This window comes from Pipistrellus hanaki (assembly GCF_964339955.1).
Source record: "Pipistrellus hanaki genome assembly, chromosome: X".
NCBI lineage: Eukaryota > Metazoa > Chordata > Mammalia > Chiroptera > Vespertilionidae > Pipistrellus > Pipistrellus hanaki.
The window spans coordinates 53,506,220-53,529,747 of NC_140524.1; the positions used below are offsets into that span (position 1 = coordinate 53,506,220).

At 39.4% G+C, this 23,528-nt stretch overlaps 1 protein-coding gene across 1 annotated transcript in view; it reads left to right on the top strand.

The window, feature by feature from the left end:
• Positions 1 to 22,414, top strand: part of SYTL5 (synaptotagmin like 5) — a gene marked incomplete at both ends in the record, with an annotated part of 247,460 nt that extends 225,046 nt beyond the window's left edge. The window contains 4 exon segments of the mRNA XM_084870462.1: positions 10,602 to 10,710; positions 13,071 to 13,203; positions 21,015 to 21,223; positions 22,272 to 22,414. Of these exon segments, the coding sequence (XP_084726588.1) occupies positions 10,602 to 10,710; positions 13,071 to 13,203; positions 21,015 to 21,223; positions 22,272 to 22,414 (594 nt within the window).
• Positions 22,415 to 23,528: the final 1,114 nt, after the last annotated feature.

Here is a 23,528-nt window from a genome sequence, read left to right on the forward strand (position 1 = left end):
AATAAAAAAATTGTTGGTCAGTGAGTATCAAGAGTGGCTTGATCCAGATACTCAGGTCTCTTTTCTCTGTGTTGACTTAATTTTCAAACTCATACAGTGTTTGCCTTCTTCACTAGCTCCAGGTATGTTTCTTCTGGACACTACACAATTTCAAGCCTCCCATCCTAGCACCACACTGTCTAAGAGAAAAGGGAGTTCCTCCTCCTCCAATACTCTAACCAATACCCTCAACCTCGTTCTCCTAATCCTAGATTATTTGCCCATCTTGAGATGACACTGTGGTCATAGAAATGAGCTACATTGACTCATTTAAGACAATCAGAACATACCCTGGTCCCAAAGGTGGTATTGCCCCAGAGGAAATGCAGGTATAGTAATACTAAAGGAATGATGAGTGGATGCTAGACAGGAAAAAGCAAAGTTTGGGTATCAACAATAACAAATCTTGATCATCATCAGTAGAAGCATTGTTCACATCTAATGGTTACAACAACCATTGTGAGCTAAGTATCATTATCTTTATTCTAATATATTGGGTCGGCAGCTAAGTAATTGCGGGTTTCACACATATATGGCTTCAGTTGAATTTTTAGGTTTGCAGACGTAGTACAAATGTAAAACACATTTTGTTATTTCATAGTTGGCTATTCAGCTGTTAATCAGTAAAAAAAGTTTTTTGATCTGTTTTGTAGTTTTCGTTTGGCGTTCGTTGAAAAATGGAAAATCAAAAGGAACATTTTCGTCATATTTTGCTTTTTTATTTCCTCAAAGGGAAAAACGCATCGCAAGCTCATAAAAAGTTATGTGCTGTTTATGGTGCCGAAGCCTTAAAAGAATGGCAGTGTCAAAATTGATTTGCCAAATTTCGTTCTGGTGATTTTTCACTCAAAGATGAAAAACGCTCTGGTAGTCCAGTTGAAGTTGATGACGCCCTAATCAAAGCAATAATCAATTCGGACTGTCACAGTACAACACGTGAGATTGCAGAGAAGCTTCATGTATCACATACATGCATTGAAAATCACTTAAAACAACTTGGCTATGTTCAAAAACTCGATACATGGGTTCCTCACGAACTGAAAGAATCACAGTTAACGCAACGCATTAGCAGCTGCGATTTGCTAAAGAAACGTAATGAAAATGATCCATTTTTAAAATGACTGATAACTGGCGATGAAAAATGGGTTGTTTACAACAATATCAAGCGGAAAAGATCGTGGAGCAGGCCAGGTGAACCAACTCAAACAACATCAAAAGCTGATATTCATCAAAAGAAGGTTTTGTTATCAGTTTGGTGGGATTACAAAGGAATTGTCTACTTTGAACTCTTACCACCCAACCGAACGATCAATTCTGATGTCTACATTGAACAACTAATGAAATTAAACAATGCAGTTGAAGAAAAGCGGCCCGAATTGACAAATCGAAAAGGTGTTGTATTCCATCATGACAATGCAAGGCCACACACATCTTTGGTCACTCGGCAAAAATTAATGGAGCTTGGTTGGGATGTTTGGCCACATCCACCATATAGTCCTGACCTTGCACCATCTGATTACTTTTTGTTTCGATCTTTACAAAACTCCTTGAATGGTAAAAATTTCAATAATGATGATGATGTCAAATCGTACCTGATTCAGTTTTTTGCTAATAAAAACCAGAAGTTTTTTGAACGTGGGATTATGATGCTGCCTGAAAGATGGCAAAAGGTCATTGATCAAAATGGGCAATACATTACAGAATAAAGTTATTTAGTTCCATGAAAAAATTGTCTTTGATTTTCTTTTAAAAATCCGCAATTACTTAGTTGCCGACCCAATATAAAAACCCTGGGTCCATCACATCTGCAACAACTGGGAGTGGCTACCCAGCACTGACTGCTATGGCTGCAGGCATGGTGACCCAGCACTGACTGCTGAGGGGGCTGCAAATCAGGCATGTAAAGAGGCCTGAAGAGAGAAGCAGGGTCTGATCTGTAGCCTCTGTGGCAGCTGTTGAACAGCACTTGACTCTCTTTTTGGCTGTGGACCTGGTTACTAGCCGCACCCCCATTTCTCTCCAAGCCTCCACAAGGGCTGCTGATCAGCTCTGCCTTTCTAATCAGGCCCCGTTGACAGGCCCAGAGATGCTGACAGGCATAGAAACTGACCAATCAGAACCAAATCTGGGTCAATTGTGAGGAGCCAATGACTGCTTAGGAGGTGTAGCTTTTGACACTGATTGGCATAAAAACCCACTAGTTAAAACCAAATTGGCTGTCAGAAGAGGGCAGTTGGGGGTGAGATCAGGCTGGCAAGGGAGGGCAGTTGGGGCAACTAGGCAAGCAGGGGAGGACAGTTGGGGGGACCATGCCTGCAGGGGAGGTGGTTGGGGGCCATCAAGCCAGCAGGGGCATGGTTAGGGTGTGATCAGGCAGCCAGACAAGCAGGCAAGCAGTTAGGAGTCAGCAGTCCCAGATTGTGAGAGGGATGTCAGGTATAAACCAGCAGTTGGACATCCCCCAAGGGGTCCCAGATTGGAGAGGGTGCAGGCTGGGCTGAGGGACACCCACCCCCCTGCACTAATTTCATGCACTGGGCCTCTAGTTGTTGTGTTTTTTTCTTGCTTAGAAAAAAACTTTATTATGTAATCTTTCTACAGCTCTTTGTTTTATATAAAGAGACTAAAACCCAGAAATTAAATATAACTTTCTAGTGGGATTTTATAAATGTTGGTCTCAAACATGGTGGAAATAACAAATGAAAAAACATATAGGAGGTATAATTTAGCTGTGGGTAAAATCAGCAAAAATGTAATAAAAATATTTAAACATAAAATAACTCAAGCCCATGACTAACATAAATGTGACAGAGATACAAAGTATAGTAATAACAACAAATGAATCCACAATAGCATAACCGTCTTCTGACATTAATTATGGAAAATATTTGGTCATTATAGCTTTACATTTATTGTAATTGAATGAAATGACTCACCACAATATATAGCATTTAATGTGACCTAACAATCTCCTAACACTTCATTCCTTGTGTGTATGGGTAAACATCACAGAATCATAGTTAGAAAATGTCTAAGGCATCATATGATGCATGACATAGATGAAGGATGAATAACATGCATTTTAGTACATAAAATCAACTTTTCTACCATAAATTTAACTTTAAAGCATATTGGGGCTCTTTGGAAATCAGCTTAGAATATCCTCTGTGCTCAGGGAAAAACCTTCACATTACCATTGAGTTGGTTTCACTTTCTAATACCATAAGGGAGAAGCATCTCTCTGAGCCTGCTCAAGGCAGAAAAGTTCTGATTGTGTTTAATATCTGTTATACTCAGTTGGTTCTCTGCCAGATGTTTTTGGATTCCTTTCACTAAGTCTGTTAAGATTTTTGCCTCCAACCACTTCCACTTGAAACTCTCTTTAGAAAACTGTCCTTGGGTTGCTGTGGCTTTTTCCACATGGGCAAAGAGCTAGAAGTTCTTTGGAGCTTATGGATCTACTGCAACAAGATAACTCTTAACCAACACCTAATAGGTGGGGTGGAGAAAGAGATCTGAAAACTCAATTCCCTTACTTAGTGTCATAAAAACTCGGAGGTGTTACTTGTATTCCAGAGCCACTCCTGCTGGATCAGTCTGTGTCCCTGCCTGGATCCCTTCCTTCCCTGACTTGTTTCTCCCACCTTTCACTGGGTTATCCTGGGAATACTTTCTTAGTCACTTGTATAAGAATCCTAATCCCAGAGTTCACTTCTGGGGGACTCAATGTTAAATGCCACTAATCCATGTCATATTCCTCTGCCAAACTTCCTCTGAAACATGGAGGAAAGGCTGCAGGTTTGGATTTACTTAGCAATCATTACATCCAAAAATGAAAGAGGGTACCCATGCAAAAACCTGCTTGGTATGCTGTGTCTCACTTCGTTAGTGGCTCATCCTCAGGCTGAGCTGTGCTCTATGTGGTGGTTAATTATCAGAAGTGTCACTTCATTCTCAATCTCTTGGATCAGTCATTTTGATGCAGTTTGAGCAGCCCCAGAGACTTGATATTTCTTGTAGACTATCCAGCTGAGGAGGTAAAATGTGAGCTACAGGGACTAATTTATTTAGTAATAGAGGATCAGAATTAATAGCCCCCAAGATTTTGGAAATACAGATATGTTTTTGCAATGGGGATACTGGAAAGAGTCTCATTGACTCTGTGTTAGTAGAAGCCCTTAACATTTACCTTTGTTTTTAGCTAGGTCTTACAGCACTAAGCCAGTCAGGAAGCTATTGCAGACCCAAAAGAATTCAAGATACCAAAATTACTATAGTTTCACTGTATAATTTCCATTTTACTACATGACATGGAATTGCTTAGTAGCTATAACTCATTATGTTACTAAAAGGCCAGTTTAGGTAGTTAAACAAGAAGTGTTTGTTAGCATGAATTACCATTCATGTGTTCCCAGAAGCACTATTATAAAGGCAAGTACCTTTGAAAATCAATAGCCAATTTAAGTGGTTTTCCAAGGAAAATTTCTCTGTTCTGCCCAGTCTTTTGAAATAAAGGAAGATGTTGGTGCTCTTTCCATATCCCATTTTCATGCATACATTGCTGTCCATGGCTTTCACTCCCACCAGCCAACACCTGTCAGTTTTTGTAGGCTGCTGGAGTGGTTTGTTTTTTTTAATTACTTTATTGATTAAGGTATCTCATATTTGTTCTCATCCCCCCATTCCCATTCCAAACCCCTCTCCACAAATATCCCCACACCCTGTTGTCCATGACCACTGGTTAGGCTCATATGTATGCACACAAGTGCTTTGGTTTATCTCTCTCCCTTAAGGGTGGAATGGGTTTGATCTTTGGGCATGGGAAGCCAGAACAGCCTGGGTATTTAAGTCTCCTGGGGATTGAGGACAGAAGGAACAAACACTCTCACTCTTTTGCATCCTATAGGGCCAGCTCTGAGGTTCCCTGTCTTGTTTATAGATCTCCCTGTGGGATTGACCAAAAGTTCCTCTTCACGGAATTTGCCTGATATCACAACCTTGAGAGTCTCACTTCACTTTCTGATCCCACTTCCACACCACCCTTCCTAGTAAAGCACTCTAACATAAATTCATGTCTTAGGGTTTTCTGGGGAACCCAGAGTAGACACTATGCTTGCATCTTTCTTGCTAGCATTTTCCTGTACACACACCTCTAACCATACTTGACATTATTTTACTTCTTATACATGTTATACACAGCTCCCACTGTATTTTGCTCATACTTCTTTCTTGACCTGATCTAACCTCCTTTCCACTCTATCTTCATCTGACATAATCTCTCCTAACCCAATCTGGATTACTCTTTTTCTTCCCACAGTGGTTTACTTGTACTTAATTGGAGCAACTGTCATCACTTGTATGACATTGAGCTAGCAATCAAAACTAATAGTAGGTCAATTAATAAAGAAAGTCACATAACATACACATACAAACACACATCTCCAATATGTTTCTTAAATGTTTATCTTAATCTAAATAAATGTGCATTTGTTTTCAAGTCTTTTAATATAGGAACAATTCATTTTATTTGAGCAGGATTTCAGTTATTAAAATTCTGTCATATCTTTCTAGCATAAATTCTACCCCTTGTAAATAATCATCAACAGTTTCTAATTTGAATTTCTCCACAGGAAAACAAGAATTTAAGAATACTTTCAAAGTAAACCAAATATAAAATCTTTCTTAGTCATATTTGTTTTTGTTTTAATCTTTTATAGCTTTGAGCCCAAATATAATCCAATAGCTAATTTATTTTAAAATCTTTACTTTTTTTAAACTATTCAACTTAATTTTTATAGTAACATATAACTTTTTGTACTCTTTGGTTTATTATACAATTAGAACCATAAAGATACTTACCTGGTATAAAGTGCTTGAGAGACTAATGCAGATGATTCTTGATGAGCATGCAGTTAACTAATGGTGCAGACATGCATGGTCTTTGTAGAAAGGAGCCCACTCTTTATTGGAAATGGAGAACATTAAATAAACTAATGAATCAGTTAAATGACAGAATGCCCAGCCAGAGTGGCTCAATGGTTGAGCATCGGCCTATGAACCAGGAGGTCACAGTTCAATTCATGGTCAGGGCACATGCATGGGTTTTGGGCTCTATCCCCAGTAGAGGGTGTGCAGAAGGCAGCTAACCAATTATTCTCTCTCATCATTGATATTTCTATCTCCCTCTCCCTTCCTTTCTAAAATCAATAAAAATATGTTTTAAAAAATAAGGACAGCCGAGACCGGTTTGGCTCAATGGATAGAGCGTCGGCTTGGGAACCAAAGGATCCCGGATTCGATTCCGGTCAAGGGCATGTACCTTGGTTGCGGGCATATCCCCAGTAGGGGGTGTGCAAGAGGCAGCTGATCGATGACTCTCTCTCATCGATGTTTCTAACTCTCTATCTCTCTCCCTTCCTCTCTGTACAAAATCAATAAAATATATTTTTTAAAAAAAATAAAAAATAAGGACAATGATAGAGCTTCTTTCTGTAGGTGTCCTGGATAGAATGAAAATTCATTGAAAGCAGGGTCTATGGCTTAGTATCCCTCCAAAACCTGACAAAATGCCTTAAAAGAATTACTACAAGAAGGCATTTCATATTTGTTGGTTGAATGTAATTCTACAACTTTTGTCTGAGAAGGAATTGCCTAGTGATATACAAGGATAGCATGGTGCCTTGGAATTCTCTTCCAAGAGTAAAAACAATACCCCTAAGCATTAAATATGTGCAGGGTGCAAGATGACTTCTCCCTCTTGACTTTCCTTTGTATGTGATTATGAAGCTATAGGACTTCATATTTATTGTTTCTTAATCTACACTAATAAAAGAGAAATATACAAACTGACTATCACTCCACTACGCCCACTAGCAAATCAGTGAGTATGCAATTTAACCCAACTAATATGGCAGCCGCCATGGAGCTGGAGCAAGCAAGAGGTTTGGGTTTCCCCTGGTGATGGAGAAAGCCAAGTTTCCCACCTGCCCTGCCAGCCCTGGCCTCTGCTCAAGGCTACAAAGATTCAATTATAGAATATAAATAAATCCCAGATACCTACTTCCAGCTGGCCCTGGCCTATGCTTGGGTCACAGGGGGGCTTGGCCGGCCTGCAAATCACTACAGGCCCCTGACACAAGCTGTCCTATGTCCCAAGGGAACCCCCACCTTGATCTGGGACACCCTTCAGGGCAAACCAGGTGGGCCCCACCCATGCACCAGGCCCCTACCTATCTAATAAAAGTGTAATATGCAAATTTACTGTCACTCCAACAAACAAGATGGCTGTCCCTATGTGGTCAAAGATGGCTGCCCCCATGTGGACACAAGATGCCAGCAGTGGAGAGCAGTTGGAAGGGACTAAGCCTACAAGGGAGGGCAGTTGGGGGCAATGAAGCCTGCACGGGAGGGCAATTAGGGGTGACCAGGCTGGCAGGGGAGGAAAGTTGGAGAGGACCAGACCAGCAAGGGATAGCAGTTAGGGGCAATGAGGCTGGCTGAGGAGGGCAGTTAGGGGTGACCTTGTTGGCAAGGGAGGGCAGTTGGGAGGGGACCAGGACTGCAGGGGAGGGAATTTTGGGGCATTCAGGCTGACAGGGGAGCAGTTAGGTATCAATCATCCTGGCAGGGGAGTGGTTACGGGGTGATCAGGCTGGCAGGCAGAAGCAGTTAGGGGCAATCAGGGAGGCAGGCAGACAATCAGTTGGGAGCCAGCAGTCCTGGATTGTGAGAGGGAAGTCCAACTGGGATTGGGCCTAAACAGGCAGTCTGACATCTCTTAAGGGGGTCCAGATTGGAGAGGGTGCAGGCTGGGCTGAAGGACATTCCCCCCCACACCACTGGCATGAATTTTGTACACTAGTTTTATAACATTTGAAGACTCTATCTTATATAAATTCACCAGTATATTTTGAGCTAAAAACCAATGAAACGTTAAGAAATCCTAACAATACACTTTTTAAATATATATATATATATTTATTGATTTGAGAGAAAGAGGAAAGGGGAGAGAGTGAAAGAAATATTGATTGACTGACTCTTGCATGCCCCCACTGAGGATCGGGCCCACAACCTAGGCATGTGCCCTGACCAGCATTCGAACTAGTGACCTTTTGATTCATGGGTCAATGCTCAACTGTTGAGACATACTGGCCAGGCACCAGTAATCCATGTTTTGATCCCTACTAATACACTATATATTAGTATGTGACACCTGCACATATCACTGTTTTCTACCAACAAATTTTCCCACCCAAATGTCTCAGCCAAAAGCAAATAGAGCCTATTCCCAGATGTACAAAAACTAACCTAAACCTTAGTGGTGTAAAATAATAATTTATTATTATCATTCATGATTCTGTGGGGTAGCTGGACTCACCTAAGTGGTTCTCTTTTAGGGTCTATCATGTGGTCACAGCCAGATAGGAGAATAAGGCTGAAGTTATCTTAAAGGTTGGCCAAGCTGGTCAAGTTGGCTGTGCCAAATTTGATGTTGGCTGCCAGCGAGGAACTTATCCCTGACAATAGGTGCATCTACATGTAGCTTGGGTCTCTATCATGAGTTTTTAGAGAAAACATACCAAGAATATCTATTCTAGGCAATAAAGTAGAAGCTGTTAATCTTAAGGCTCAGGCCCAAAAACTGACACATTGTCACTTCTGCTACCAGTCAAAGCAATCACAGAGCCCATTCAAATCCAAAAAGAAAGGACAAATACCCCACTTCTCATTAGCTACAGTATCAAAAAAGTAGTGACCTTTTTAATCTGCCATATTATCCATTATAATTTTCCATTTATGACTTTCTCATGAACTAAAATTAATTGAAACCAAAACAATAAGAGAAGTCCTTTACAAAGCACTTGTTCTAAAATAATCAGATTAAATATTAGATGGAGAGTTTGTTTCACCATGTAATCTCATTTTTCCCCTGGTGAGATGGATGAATAAAATACTTAAATGATTTCCCACACTTAATAATTTTTATCATAATCAAGAGGAAAGACAAACAAGGATTCCTTTTGGTCTTTTCTTTCTTTCTTTGTTCCTCCTGAGGCTTGAAGAGTTTCTGGGTTTGCTGTTAATTTTTAGATTTCTGAATTTTTTTCAGTCTGTATTCTCTCAGAAGAGAGTAGTGCTCAAACCCTTGGCTCAGTACTAAGGAGTCAGATTCCTTAATAAAGATTCTTAGAAAGTACATAACTTTTCTTAGACTAATTATCAAGAATTAAAGTTCAGTTGATTCAGTGGCAAGTCGGATACCTACAGAACATATGCTCTTGATTCACATTTTTTTAAATTTAAACTTTTGATTTTGGGATTACTATAGATCAACATGAATTTATAATAAGTAATACAGAGAGATCTTATATAGCCATTATCCAATTTCCCTCAATATCACAGTCAAGGTACTGACATTGATATAATCTACCAATTTTATTCAGATCTCCTCAATTTTCATTTGTGTCTGTGCTTATGTATTTATTTCTATGCCAGTTTATCACATGTGTAGCTTTGTATATCCACCACACAGCCAAGGTACATAACAGTTCCATCATCACAAAATCCCTCATGTTCTTTTATAATGACACCCACTTTCCTCCTAGCAACCATTAATCTGTTCTCTATATCTATTATTTTGTAATTTTAAGAATTTAATATAAATAAAATTATATAGTGTCTATCCTTTTGATACTGTGTTTTTGTAACTCGGCATAATTTTCTAGAGATCTAAGTTGTGAATATCATTAGTCATTCCTTTTGACTGCTTAGTAGTAGTCTATGGTATATATTAATTTATTATTTAAACATCCACTTATTGAGGGTCTTCTAGGTAGTCTTCAGTGTGTTACTATAATAAATAAAGATGATACAACTATTTGTGTACTGGTTTTTATGTGCATATAATCTTTTATTTCTCTAGAATAAATGCAATTGCTAGGTTGTATGGCAGTTACATATTTATTCTTTTAAGAAACTGCCAAACTATTTTCCAGATTGGCTACACCATTTTACATTTCTACCAGCAATGTCTTAGTGAATTAGTTTTTCCACACTGAATTTTGGTGATGTGAATTATGATTGGTGTCTGGTAGCCCAATGTGAATCAAGCATTACTGTGTACTTTCCCCTTATTAGTCACTTATAAAAGCCTTGGGACATCAAGGACAGACAGGAAGAAGTACCATATGAGGCTATCTTCAGTGATATCTTTATCCCTGCCTCATACCCCAAACTATATGAATGTTCAGTGATGGTGCAGTTCTCAATGCATCACAGGCACTCAGTATCTACGGTATTAACTGACCAAATATATGTTACACATCTCCTATCAAATTCTTTTTAATTTAATGTTAAAAGTTATATGTAAATGCCTTCTTAGAGTTTTCAGCCTCTCTTTTCTCATACCTAAGGCATTTCTTAAACCAGTAAGTGCTAACATAGTTGAATGGGAATGGATTGTCACATTTAAATCACCAAGTAAATAAATGTACAAACATGGGCTAGAAAATAACAAAGCAAACATTTTTACTTTTTCTTTTTTTATGTATCCCCTTGGCCAGATGGAATTATCTACTGACATTGGCCTTCAATACAGAGGAGAGCTGACAGTTGTTTTACGTTATATTCCCCCAGATGAATACCTGATGTTCCCACCAGGACAACTTCAAGGTAAAGTAAAAATAAATGCCTTTAATCAGAGCATACTGTTTTGGAAGTGTGAGAATAGGGATCAGAGATTATTTGGACTCTGTTACTTTTGCAGTGCACACATGAAATGTAAAGGTTTAGGTGTCACTAGCTTTTGAGGATAGTTGAGATGCACTATATATGGAGAAGGATGTGGGATTCTAAGTCCATACTTAGAAAACAGCCTTAATGGCAACATTTGTTTCTTTGAAGTCCAGGAGATATAGGATCTTCCCTAGGGAGAGGGTTGTCTCAGAGAGGGGAGGTATAGATAGCTGCTGTATGGATAAATGGCATTCACAGCTACCCAGCAAGTCTTGAGGAAGATACTGATCTAGAACACAGAATGTAAAGGAAAAATCCAGAGGGAGTCAACTTTTAAATCTCTTTTGCTTTTTTCCTTCCATCAATTCCTATAAGGCAGTCTTCTCTATCCTTCCATTCACTATCACTCTCTTCATTGTGACCCTGTGTAAGTAACTTACTATATCTCAGCCTCAGTTTCCTTACTTCATAGGGACATTGCAAGAATTCAATAGGATCATTTATAAAACTGCTTAAAATTGTACAAAATAAAGGTGGTGGTGGTTATTATTCAGGTTGAGCACATTTCACAATAAAAACTAGGGCCCTTGTGCACGAATTCATGCACAGGTGAGGTTCCTCAGCCTGGCCGGTGATTGAGGTCTATCAGGGGGCTGGTCAGGGGGAGGGACGGTGGGAGATTAGCTGGCCAAGGGAAGGGGCTGTGGGAGGTTAGCGAGCCAGGGGGAGGGGCCACAGGAGTTTGGCCAGTGGGGAGGTAGGGCTGCAAGAGGTTGGCCATCCAGGAGGAGGGGTCGTGGGAGGTTGGCTGGCAGAAGGAGGGGTTGCAGGAGGTTGGCCAGCCATCCCCTCAATTGGGGCCAATAGGGGGCAGCCAGCCGGAGGTGAGTGTTGGAGTGTTGGCCGGCCAACGGGGAGGCTGCGGGAGGTTGGCTGGCAGGAGGGAGGGGCCGTGGGAGGTTGGCTGTGGGAGTGCACTGACCATCAGGGGACAGCTCCTGCATTGAGTGTCTGTCCCCTGGTGGTCAGTGCATATCATAGTGATTGGTCTACCAGTGGCTCCGGTCATTCCGGTCATTTGGTCATAACGGTCACTTAGGCATATATATGTATAAATGATGTAAAAAAAATTGGCCCTGCATGGAGGCGGCAATTTACAAGATTAAAATTTCAAAGAAGAGAGTTATGGAAATTTCCCTTTCAGAGCCTTGATGCTTGTGTTTGGTTTTCGTTGTAGTTAATGTCCAATGAGAGCAGGAATGTGACCTAGGGAACTCTCAGGATCATTGCATTTTATTATTTTATAGTCTGTGAAAAGATAATTTGCAGCGGAGTACTTACAGTTGTAAATTTGTTTATTTTTCCCAACAAACACATACAAAAAATGACATATCTAGAAGGAATCCAATGGAATAAAAATAAATTAAATCAATACATGGAAAAATACACAATAATATTAAGATAACTATTCCATATTTAAGTCTGAAATGTAAAATCTTTTGTTATTAATGTGAAACTTTAGCCTTGGAAAATTCAATATTTGTGATCACTGTGTCAAAATACAATCCACCTTAGCTTAAATAGTTGAAAAGTGATAGAGAACCTCAAATGAAATTTACGTCCAAAAATCATGTATCTTTCTGGGGGATTTCCTCACAAACCCCAGAAGGCCTTAGAATAATATCATAAAATTTATTCCCCCCAAGCATTATTGAGATATAATTGATAAAAATACTGTCTGATCTCACTTATATGTGAAATCTCAAAAATGTCAAAGTCATAGGAGCAGAGTGTAAAGCAGTGGTAACATGGGGCTGGGGCAAGGGGAGAATGAGTAGAAGTTACACAAAGGGTACAAACTTTCACTTTGGAGCAGAATAAGTTCTGGAGATCTAATGTACAGCATGGTGACTATAGCTAATGATGATATATTGTATATTTGAAATTGGCTAAAAGAGTAAATCAAGTGTTCTCACCAAACCTAATTAAAAAGATAAGTATGTGTTAACACCTGATTCAATCAGCAAATGAAGTAACTCTTTGTACTTTTTTAGTAAATTTTTAAATAGAACTCATGATCTATCTCCCTCCCCCTCCCCCTCCCCTCCTCCTCCCCCTCCTCCTCCTCTTCCTCTTCCTCATTTTCTTCTTCTTCTTCTTCTTCTTCTTCTTCTTCTTCTTCTTCTTCTTCTTCTTCTTCTTCTTCTTCTTCTTCTTCTTCTTCTTCTTTTCTCTCTCTCTCTCTCTCTCTCTCTCTCTCTCTCTCTCTCTCTCTCTCATTTTGATAGCTCACACAGGAAAGAAGGCCTTTAAAATTGGAAAGAAGAAACCACCTGTACTCTCTGGAGGAATACTAGAAGTGTTCATCAAAGAGGCAAAGAATTTGACAGTGGTGAAGTCAGGAGGCACTGCAGATAGCTTTGTGAAGGGGTAATTTTGTTTAGGTCATTTTAGATGATACCTCCTGGGAAATGAAATTATCTGTGATAATTTCAGTGCTGATAGCTTCTTCTTATTTGAAATGTATAGGAAAGAGTTACCCTGGAATGCTGACTCTTCCATATAAAGCTATACGAGTATAGAGGGAATTACATTTTTTACCTTTCAGCCTGCTTCCAGAATATTTCAGGAATTCCCATCACTTTCACCTTCATGACTGGCAAATTTTCATGTGCAATTTATTTTTTGAAGGAGGCGAAAATATGATTAATATATTTTAATGTAATTCTATGTTTAATATAATTTTATTGTGATTTATTATCATTTTGTGCTGGAAATATGCAACAAAAAGAAAAATATTAGATACTTAGGGTTTTGTTCCCTTGTGGGAAATAGTAAGACCTTCTCAGAGCATCCTCCCCAGAGATACCCACTGGATAGTGCTCTGGAGAAGGTCTGTGACGCCTGTTAAAAATTTGTGCTCACTTTATGGAGCACAAGAGAGTTTCTTGAGGGAATAGAAGCCCTTTAAATGGATAGTCTTGTCAATTCTAAGCAACCCAAACAATGAATATATCTTGATTTTTATATGAGATTTTCTGCTATAATTAGAATAACTAGAATCAGAAGGCTATTTTTAATTCATTCAAACAAACATATATGCACATGTACCAAGAAGTAAGTACTACAATATCAGAAATAAGATATAATCCTTGATTTAATGGAGTAGCATAAAATACATGAGGCCAAACAGAGTCCCATGAGGTTAATTCTTTAAGTAAATGGTAGTATTATTCCTCTCCTCAATTCTTCTTTGAAAAATATAATTTTTCCTACAAGGAAATGAGGGAAACCTTTACCTTCACATGTTCCAATTTTTATAAGAAAAATAAAAAGTAAAGTAATAGAACATGGTGGCTGGCAGGATGGGAGTGAGGGCAAAAGTGGTAGTAAGGGAGTAAGAGGGGGATGTGTGTATGTGCACAGTGTTTGTGTTTGTGAGGGACAGTTAGATTTCACAGGAGTCTTGGGGGCTGGCAGATCATACTCTCCTTGACAAACAGCCCCTATTAGTGCCACAGGCACTTTCTTGGAGGGCATGGGGATGGCATGGAAACCATGCCATCTTGAAGGGGGAGAGCAGTGGTGGCTAGGAGTATAGATTCACTATCAACCAGACTGACATTGGGCACAACCCTAGACCCACCGCACCTGCACAGTGAGCAGCACACCAGTGGGAACTATAAAGGGACTCCCTCCACAGGCTCTGGGGACTGTCCCCCCCCCCCACACACACACAGTGAGCTGCACACCACTCCTAATGTGAGTTCTAAGATTCGCCACAGTGATTCACAGAGTCACTGGACACCCTGGTGCAGGCTCTAAGACTGTACAGTGAGTTGCATGCCAGTGGAGCCTTGTAGGTGACTCTGGGAGCTGGAACCCTGAGCACATCCACAGCAGCTTTCATGGCAAAGTTGGGGTGAGCCACATAGTCAGTCAACCTGTGACGAGACTCCATCCAAAAATGGGACAATAACATTCAAGACCCAACTACATCAGGAGAATCCAAGTAACTCAAGTAAGGGGCTTTCCTAGAACACCCAGCTCAAGAGATAGAGACTCCACCACTGGGTCCCACAAAACACCTACTACATAAGACTACCTCCAAAAAAGCTGGGTGACATAGCAGTTTGATCTAAGACAAGGAAACAAATACAAAGGAACAGCAAAAAAGGGGGGATACAAAGAAACAATCCACAAAGGAAAGACATAAGAAGGAATCATGAGAAAAGGAACTAAATTAAATGGAGGCAAATAATTAGTGATATAAAAAATTCAAAGTAATGGTTGTAACGATGCTAAATCACCTGTCTGAGAATTACAAGCAACTCAATGAGAATTATAAGGAGCTGAATGAGAAACAAAAACAAAATGGATAAGAATCAAGGGGAAATGAAGAATGACATAGCTGCAATAAAGGACATCCTGGAAGGTTTCATTAGTAGACTATATGAAGCTGAGGAACAAATCAATGAGTTAGAAGACAGGGTAGGAAAAAAACAACACCCAGTCAGAGCAGCAATTGGCAAAAAATTTAAAAAGCAGGAGGGTATAAAAAACTTATACAACCCAACAAACAGAAAACAAACAATCCAATTAAAAAATTGGCAAAGGACCTAAATAGACACTTCTCCAAGTGGATATACAGATGGCCAAGAGACATATGAAAAAATGCTCAAAGTCACCGATCATCAGAGATGCAAATTAAAATTACAATGAGGCATCACCTCACACCTTTCAGAATGGCTACCATCAACAATGACAAGTGTTGGAAAGACTGTGGGGAAAAGGAGACCCTAGTACACTGCTGGTGGGAAAGCAGACTGGTGCCGCCATTACAGAAAACAGTCTGGAGTTCCCTCAAAAAATTAAATACAGAACTGTCATTTAACCCAGTGATCCCACTTCTAGAAATATATTCTAAGAAACCCAAAACACCAATCAGAAAGAATGGATGCACCCCTATGTATCAAGTATCATATGATCTCACTCAGATGTGGAATCTAATGAAGAAAATAAACTGATGAATGGAGTGGATCCAAAGACATGGAAACATGGAACAGAGGGCAGAATCTTGGAGGGAAGGTGGGGGAGGGTGGGTGGGTGGGAGGTAATCAACCAAAGACCTTTTATGTATATATGCATAACCCATGGACACAGACAGTAGGGTGGTGAAAGCCTGGGATAAGGGATGGTAGCAGGCTGAAAGGCATCAATGGGGGAAAAATGGGAAATATGTAATACTTTCAACAATAAATATTTTAAATAATAATAATAAAAAGCAGGAGGAGAATTTAAGGCAGCTTTGGGACAACATCAAACAAAGCAACATCTGCACAATAGGGGTCTCAGAAGGAGAAGAAGCTGAGCAAGGAATAGAAAAACTGTTTTAAGAAATAATGACATAATTTCCCTGACTTTGGGAAGAAAACTTCACACAAGACCAGGAAGCACTGAGAGTCTCAAACGTAAGTACAATATAATGAACAACATAAACTGATGAACAAAATACATCCAGAGGCATAGAAGAATTGAACAGACTGTCAAGCCTCAGGGGCAAGGAAGGGGAGGGTTGGTGGGTGGGTGGAGATCAACCAATTGACTTGTATGCATATATGCAGAACCCATAGACACAGACAATAGGGTGTTGAAGGCCTACTGTAGGGGGCGGGAGCAGGCTAGGAGAGGCCAATAGGTTATGCATATATGTTGAGACATAATACTCTCAACAATAAATATTTTAAAAGTAAATTTAAAAATTAGACAAATAATAAGGAGAAGCATATGTCTGATGAGTGTGTGCACCTGAATCCTGGTCATACACTGATTCTCATATTAGTGAGATACGTTATTTGGATCCTGATGTTGCAATTTGCCCCACCAGCACTACCATCCAATTCAGGGTTCTTTCTTCTAACTGCCTGATGGGATGAGGAGATGACTCCCTGCTTATACCTCATTGTGGCCTTGTAGGGATGACTTAACATCGCCTATAATTGTTGTTACTTTATTCTGTTGAGCATTTATTAAGCAGATATAACAAAGAACATATATAAATTTTTAAAAGATAGTAACTTTCTAGTAAATTCTCTCTCTAGTTACATTTCAACATTGAGATGATTTTAAAGCAGGGTTGCAGAATGTTCAGCCTCTGAAATCATTTGTTCTGGCCATGCCAAGGCATTAGGGTTGAGTTAATTAAATGATTGACCAAATATAGCAGGCTAATGTTTAAGTTGATAATTTTGTTTGGCCTGCAAATGCTGTTATAAATATCCAAATGGACTTTGGCAGAAAAAAGGTTTCCACACCTGTTTAAAAGGGACTTCAGGTGTTTTTTTTTTAAGAGCCTGAAAGAGCAAGAATAGACCCTTCTGTAAAATTAATCATTATAAAATATATTAGTTAGTATTAGCTCTATGTATGAGCCATCATAATAGTGGCTTATACATGACATGTTTATTTATCTTGCATGTAAACAAAGATGAAAGATAAGAGACCTAGGGCAGGTGTGGAAGCATCATGATAGTCAACAACCTAGGTTTCTTCTTGGTTGTTATGGTGTCTACTTTATGTAACAAGACAGCCAAATTCTATCTGGCAAGACACTTCCCAGAAGTTTCATACAAAACTACTTCTTGTATCCTATTAGCTAGAACTTAGTCACATAATTGTATTAGCTGCATGGGTGGCTGGGAAATGTAGTGTTTACCCTGAGCAATCTTGTGCCTAACTAAAATAAATAAAGACTTTTTAAGAGAAGAATAAGGAAAGAATGAATATCAAGAAATAGATAGTCTCTGCTTGATATGTGAAATGAAATCTTAAGTATATCAATGTATCTTCTTTTGTAGTCATTTGTGTTATGTGTTTTTTTTTTCATATTTGTTTGATATACTAATTCCATACCCATATGTCTTCTATCCTAAAGACTGCTCCCTGATTCATTAGGTACCTAGACCCTCATTTTCTATCATGGTCAAACAGTGTTTTCACATATTTGAGAAGAGATTCCAGGAAGCACCAGTAAGAGGAGAGAAAATGGCACAGGGAAGCTAGTCAAAATATGTTAGTAGGCTGTTTACTACCATGGGCAATTGGGCCTCAATTTCACTTGGGAAAGCAACAAGTAACTCTGAATGAACCTTGGGATTGTACCTTAAAGAAAAAGGTAAGCTGTTGGGACTTGTTCACCAATTTCCAAAACTTATTGAGGGTTGTTTCCAGAGACATTAAATCCTTAATAATCCCAGGATTCCCTGTACATAAGCTGAGCCAGCTCACACCAGAGAAAGTCCTTACCTGGAAAAGCCATGAGACACACACTCCTGAGGTGAGGACTGCTCATCCTGGCTTCGAGTCAACTCATAAGTGGGCCAAATAGATAGGAGATAGCACATTAAACAGTGTCTACTACAGGAGGTATTTTCATTTCAGGATGAAGGAAGGACCAAAATAGGATTAGAATAGTGAGTGGCAGGAACCAAGATGGCAGCATAGGTAAACACCAATATATACATCCTCGCATAAACACATAAAATTACAACTAAAATACAGAACAATCATTATTCTGAAATCTGGCAGAATGGAAGTCCTACAACTAGTGAATTAAAGAAGAAAGCACATTGAAACTGGTAGGAGGTGTGGAGGAGTGGAATTGGCTTGTCCAACACCCACAGGAGGCATGTTTTTTAATTGATAGGGATATCTTGGCTGGAGAGCAAAGGGTTCCAGCCCAAACCAGGCCCTAATACAGGGTTCCATTGCCAGGAAGAGAGATGCCCATAACTTCAGGCTGTAAAAACCAGTGGGAATTGTGGCTGAGTGGCATGGAGGCTGCTGAATGCCAGGAAGTTCCTCTTAAAGGGCCTATGAATAGAATACTCAGACTCACTCCCACTGAATTATAGCACTGGAGAAGCAGTATTAAGGGATCCAAGGACATATGAGGAGGAACTAAATTGTATGGCATCAGGACAAGAACTCAGGGATATTGTTCTCTCAGACAAAAGAGCTATGACCTCCTTCCTACAGAGCTGAATGGCAGGTGCCACATCTGAGTCTCCATAAACTTGACCCACACTGTTCACTCCACCCTGGTGATTTCCTGAAATCCAGCCCCTTGCAAGTTGTTTGCAGTGTCTTTTTCATATGAAAAAGAATTTCCTAAAATCTCTCAAGCAAGTAGCAGCTGGACTCATACCTCTGATAAGTGAGCCAAGGCCCAGCACTAGCAGCAGCTTGCCAAAGTTCACAGCTTGATCTCTGCTTGGAAACTCTAAGCCCAATACAAGTAGAGCCATCTGCAGATGACTCTGTAGTGCATACTGGGTGGCCCCAGGCAGGCACATACAGTGAATGACTTTGTACCTCACAGAAGGCTCCAGAGCCAGTGAACCCGGTGAACAGCTTCAGACCATGCCAGATTACTACCACATCTATGAGTGATACACTCAAGGGGTGGACTTGGTGAGCACCAAAAACCCCACTAAAGCAAGTCCAGCAGCTCTTCCACTGTAGTGACAGCTGGTCCTCCCAGTGAAGCTAATAGCAATCAAGGCTCAACTACAACAAGGTTTTGCACACAGCCCTCACAGGATCACCTAGAGTACCCAGCTTAGGTGATTTGGGAGGCTGAGACTCTGGGCTCTACAGGACACCTACTACCAATTCCAGGAGACATAGCTTCTCTACATAATATACAGAAACAAACACAGGAAAGCAGTCAAAATACCAAGACAAAGAGATATGTCACAAATTAAATATCAGAAGAAATCTCCAGAAACAGAAATAAATGAAATGGAAGCAAGCAAACTACTACGGTAGATACACAGTTCAAAATAATGGTTATAATGATGTTCAAGGAACTCATTGAGAATTTCAAGGAAATTAGTGAGAACATGAAAGACATGTAAAAGGACCAGTTAGAAATGAAGGATAAACTAACTGAAATGAAGAATAAATTTATAGGGAATCAAATAGTAGAGTAGAGGATGCTGAGAATCAAATCATCAATTTGGAATATGAGAAAGCAAAAAACACCCAACCAGAGATCAAAAAACAAAAAAGAATCCAAAAATATGACAATAGTGTAAGGAGCCTCTGGACAACTTCAAGCATATCAACATTCCCATTGTGGGGTGCCAGAGGAGAAGAGAGCGAGTAAGAAATTGAAAACCTGTTTAAAGAAATAATGACAGAAAACTTCCCCTACCTGGTGAAAGAAATAGACATACAAGTCCACAAATAGCAGAGTACCAAACAAGAGAAACCCAAAGAGGCCCACTCCAAGACACATCATAATTAAAATGTCAAAGGTTAAAGACAAGGAGAGAATTATAAAAGCAGCATGAGAAAAGCAGTTAGTTACCTAAAAGGGAGAACCGGTATGACTATCAACTGATTTCTCTACATAAACTTTTCAGGCCAGAAAGGACTGGCAAAAAATATTCAAAATGATTAAAAGCAAGGACTTACAACCAATATTACTCTACCCAGCAAAGCTATCATTTAGAATTGAAGGATATATAGGGAGCTTTACAGATAAGAAAAAGCTAAAGGAGTTCATCATCACCAAATAAGTATTACATGAAATGTTAAAGGGTCTTCTTGAAAAGGAAGTAGAAGAAAAAAAAAAAGATCACAAATATGAACAATAAAATGTTAACAAATACAACAATTTAACTTAAAAATCAAAATGAACAAACAAGGAATTTAATGAACTAAAAATGATGAATAAAATAGAATCAAAGGCATGGAAACATGGAACAGACTGACAAATCTCATAGGGAATGGGGGAGGAAAGTTATGAACAGATTAACCAAAGAAAATGGGATGATGAAGTCCTTGGGAGGGATGGGATCTGGATGGAAGAGGGCAATGGGGTGAAAAAGGGGGACATCTGTAATACTTTCATCAGTTAAAGATTAAATAAATAAAATTTTAAAAGAAAAAATATTACATTTTTCCTTTTCTCCCAACTATCCTAATAAAAAGGAAAAGTGACTGTGGGCTCCTATTGCTCCACCTAAAAGAAATAATAAATCATCCCACTAAGTAAATTCAAATTTAGGTATATAAGAATCTGGGAGAGAAAATCTAATACACATATCACACTTACACACACACACACACACACACACACACACACACACACTAGGAATTATGGGAAATTGAAATGATTATTCAGCTATGCCATTTTCTGCTTACTTTCTCACTGACTGAATTTTTTTCTGCAGCTACCTGTTCCCTGATGATAGAAAAGTCACCAAGCACAAAACTCTGGTAATAAAAAGGAGTGTTAACCCTCAGTGGAATCATACTTTCATGTTCAGTGGCCTGCATCCCCAGGATATAAAGAATGTTTGCCTAGAACTCACCATCTGGGACAAGGAGGCTTTTTCCAGCAACATGTTTCTTGGAGGAGTTCGTTTGAATTCTGGAAGTGGTGAGGAACTTGGGGACTCTGATTTGGTCTGTGACTCTGCATAGTGTTTGGGAGTGGTTCCTGAAGGTTTGATATGTAGAAGGAATATATGTAATTTCAGCATAGCTGAGTCCTGAAATTTCCACAAATGTCCCATGCCTTTAGCCAATGATCTGTTCATTTTTAAAATAAATATATTACTAGACAACTTTATATCCTTCAACTTATAGTTTGGGATGAATAATTTTTATTTTCATTATTTTCACAAAATATCATTTACACTTTAGTCTAAGTGAATTTCAACTGCTTTTTTGGGTCTTACTTCAGGTTTTTCCCAGGAGAGGATCACCAGACAACACAGGCTCTGATAGGGGAGAGGATGTCCAAGATCAACTTTACTTCATCCTCTTCTCATCCCTGTCCAGAATTTGCAGCCATTACTCACACTAGTTAAAACAAAAAAAAAATTTCCCTGAAAACGAACATCTGATGTTTTGCAAACAGACCATTGAAACACACCACTGGTACCACAAGACACAATTATAACAGGGAGAATAATAGGGGAAATTAAAGTAGTGAGGCACAAGCAGACCAGACATACATGTTCTTCATGCACCGTGGTCAACATTCCTGTTAAGAATAATTCCACCCCTCTGATGCTCTACTTATTATAGATTAAGGATAGCCTAGAATATCTATACCACTAAAGTGAAAACTCCCCAGGTCAAAGAACTGGAGATGTTAGGAAGAAAGAGCACCAGAGCCCAGTTCAGCCTTTTATTCTGTCATGTTAACTCAATCCAGATGAACTAGCTCTCTGCAAACTATCGAAGTGGGGAAGAAAGAAGCTATGAGTGCCCTCTGGTTGTTTTTCATCATCTAGGCAGAAGACAGTAGTGCAGGCTACAAAAGCTGTATTTCATTCTACCACTCACTAGATATAGTTAATGAGAACAAATCAGTGAAATGCTCTGTTATCAAAAGCCCCCCTCAGAAGTCAATAAATGTCTTTCAGAAGACCAAAATATTTAATCTATGAAGAGTAATATTTTCTATTCCCATTTTTAAGGTGTGAGTCATGGGAAGACTGTGGATTGGATGGACTCACGGGGGGAAGAGCAACGCCTTTGGCAGAAGATGACTGACAATCCTGGGACTCCTGTAGAGGGTATACTCATGCTTCGTTCCAGTATGGGGAAGCGTCAGCTCTGAAGGTACCATTCTCCAAAATGAGACATTCTGGGACTGTTTGGCTGTAGCAGGATTGGGTCCTAGGCTTTCTCTTCCCTGGCATTTCTCACTTGAGGGCATTAGGACATGATAGGAGAGATGTCAGTGTGATGAACATTTAGGGCAGGGGTTGGCAACCTTTAAGACATAAAGAGCCACTTGGACCTGTTTTCGAAGGAAAAAAAAAAACCTGGGAGCCGCAAAACCATTGCGACAATTAAAACAAATATAACACTGCATATATTGTTTCTTACCTTAATTCTATATACCGGATCGTGCAGAAAAAGGATTTTTTCACTTAACAAAAAGAGCCGCATGTGGCTTCGGAGCCGCAGGTTGCCGACACCTGATTTAGGATCTTGCTGAAAATCAATAAAAGCATGTACCACTATATGACAATGGTCCATGGATATCTTGATTGGATGATAGAAAGTGTGCCACATTATTCTGTCAACAAGCAAATTGTGTAATGGTGATAGGTTTTAAATCATAAAGGAAATGGTTGGTGCAAGCATATTTGACACTATAGTTGAGGTTGGGAATCCCACACTTTTTCTAGGTATTAGTTACTTTAGGTTTCCTCAAAGGTTTGAGGGGAAAATGGGGCCACTCAAAATGTAGATCACTTGAAGAGTAAGAAGAAGGGATACTGGCTACCCTTTCCTCATCCTGGGAATTCTCATGATTCAAAGAAGGTGTGTGGGGATGGTTGCTGAGGCCAGGAGTTTGCCTTGTTATTTTAGCAATTCTGTGGCTCACCCAGGTAAGTTTTCAAGTTTTCCTGTAGTGACTATATAATTTATAATCTAAATAAATCCACCTTTGATAGTGAAGGAAGCTAAATTATTATACCAGAATGACATACATAAACCAATATTGACCTGGGGAAATTTGGATATAAGGTCACCCTAGTTTTGACCTACCTATTAGAGAGCTCTGTTGTAAACATGTATTTTATAAAATGTTCTAAGCCATTAACTGAAAGGGAATAAGAAATAATGTACACTTTGAGCAATGTTTGCATCATGTCTATTCATACTCCATTGATCAAAGAAAGTCACATGGCCCAGCCCAAAATCAACACGCAGGAAAATAC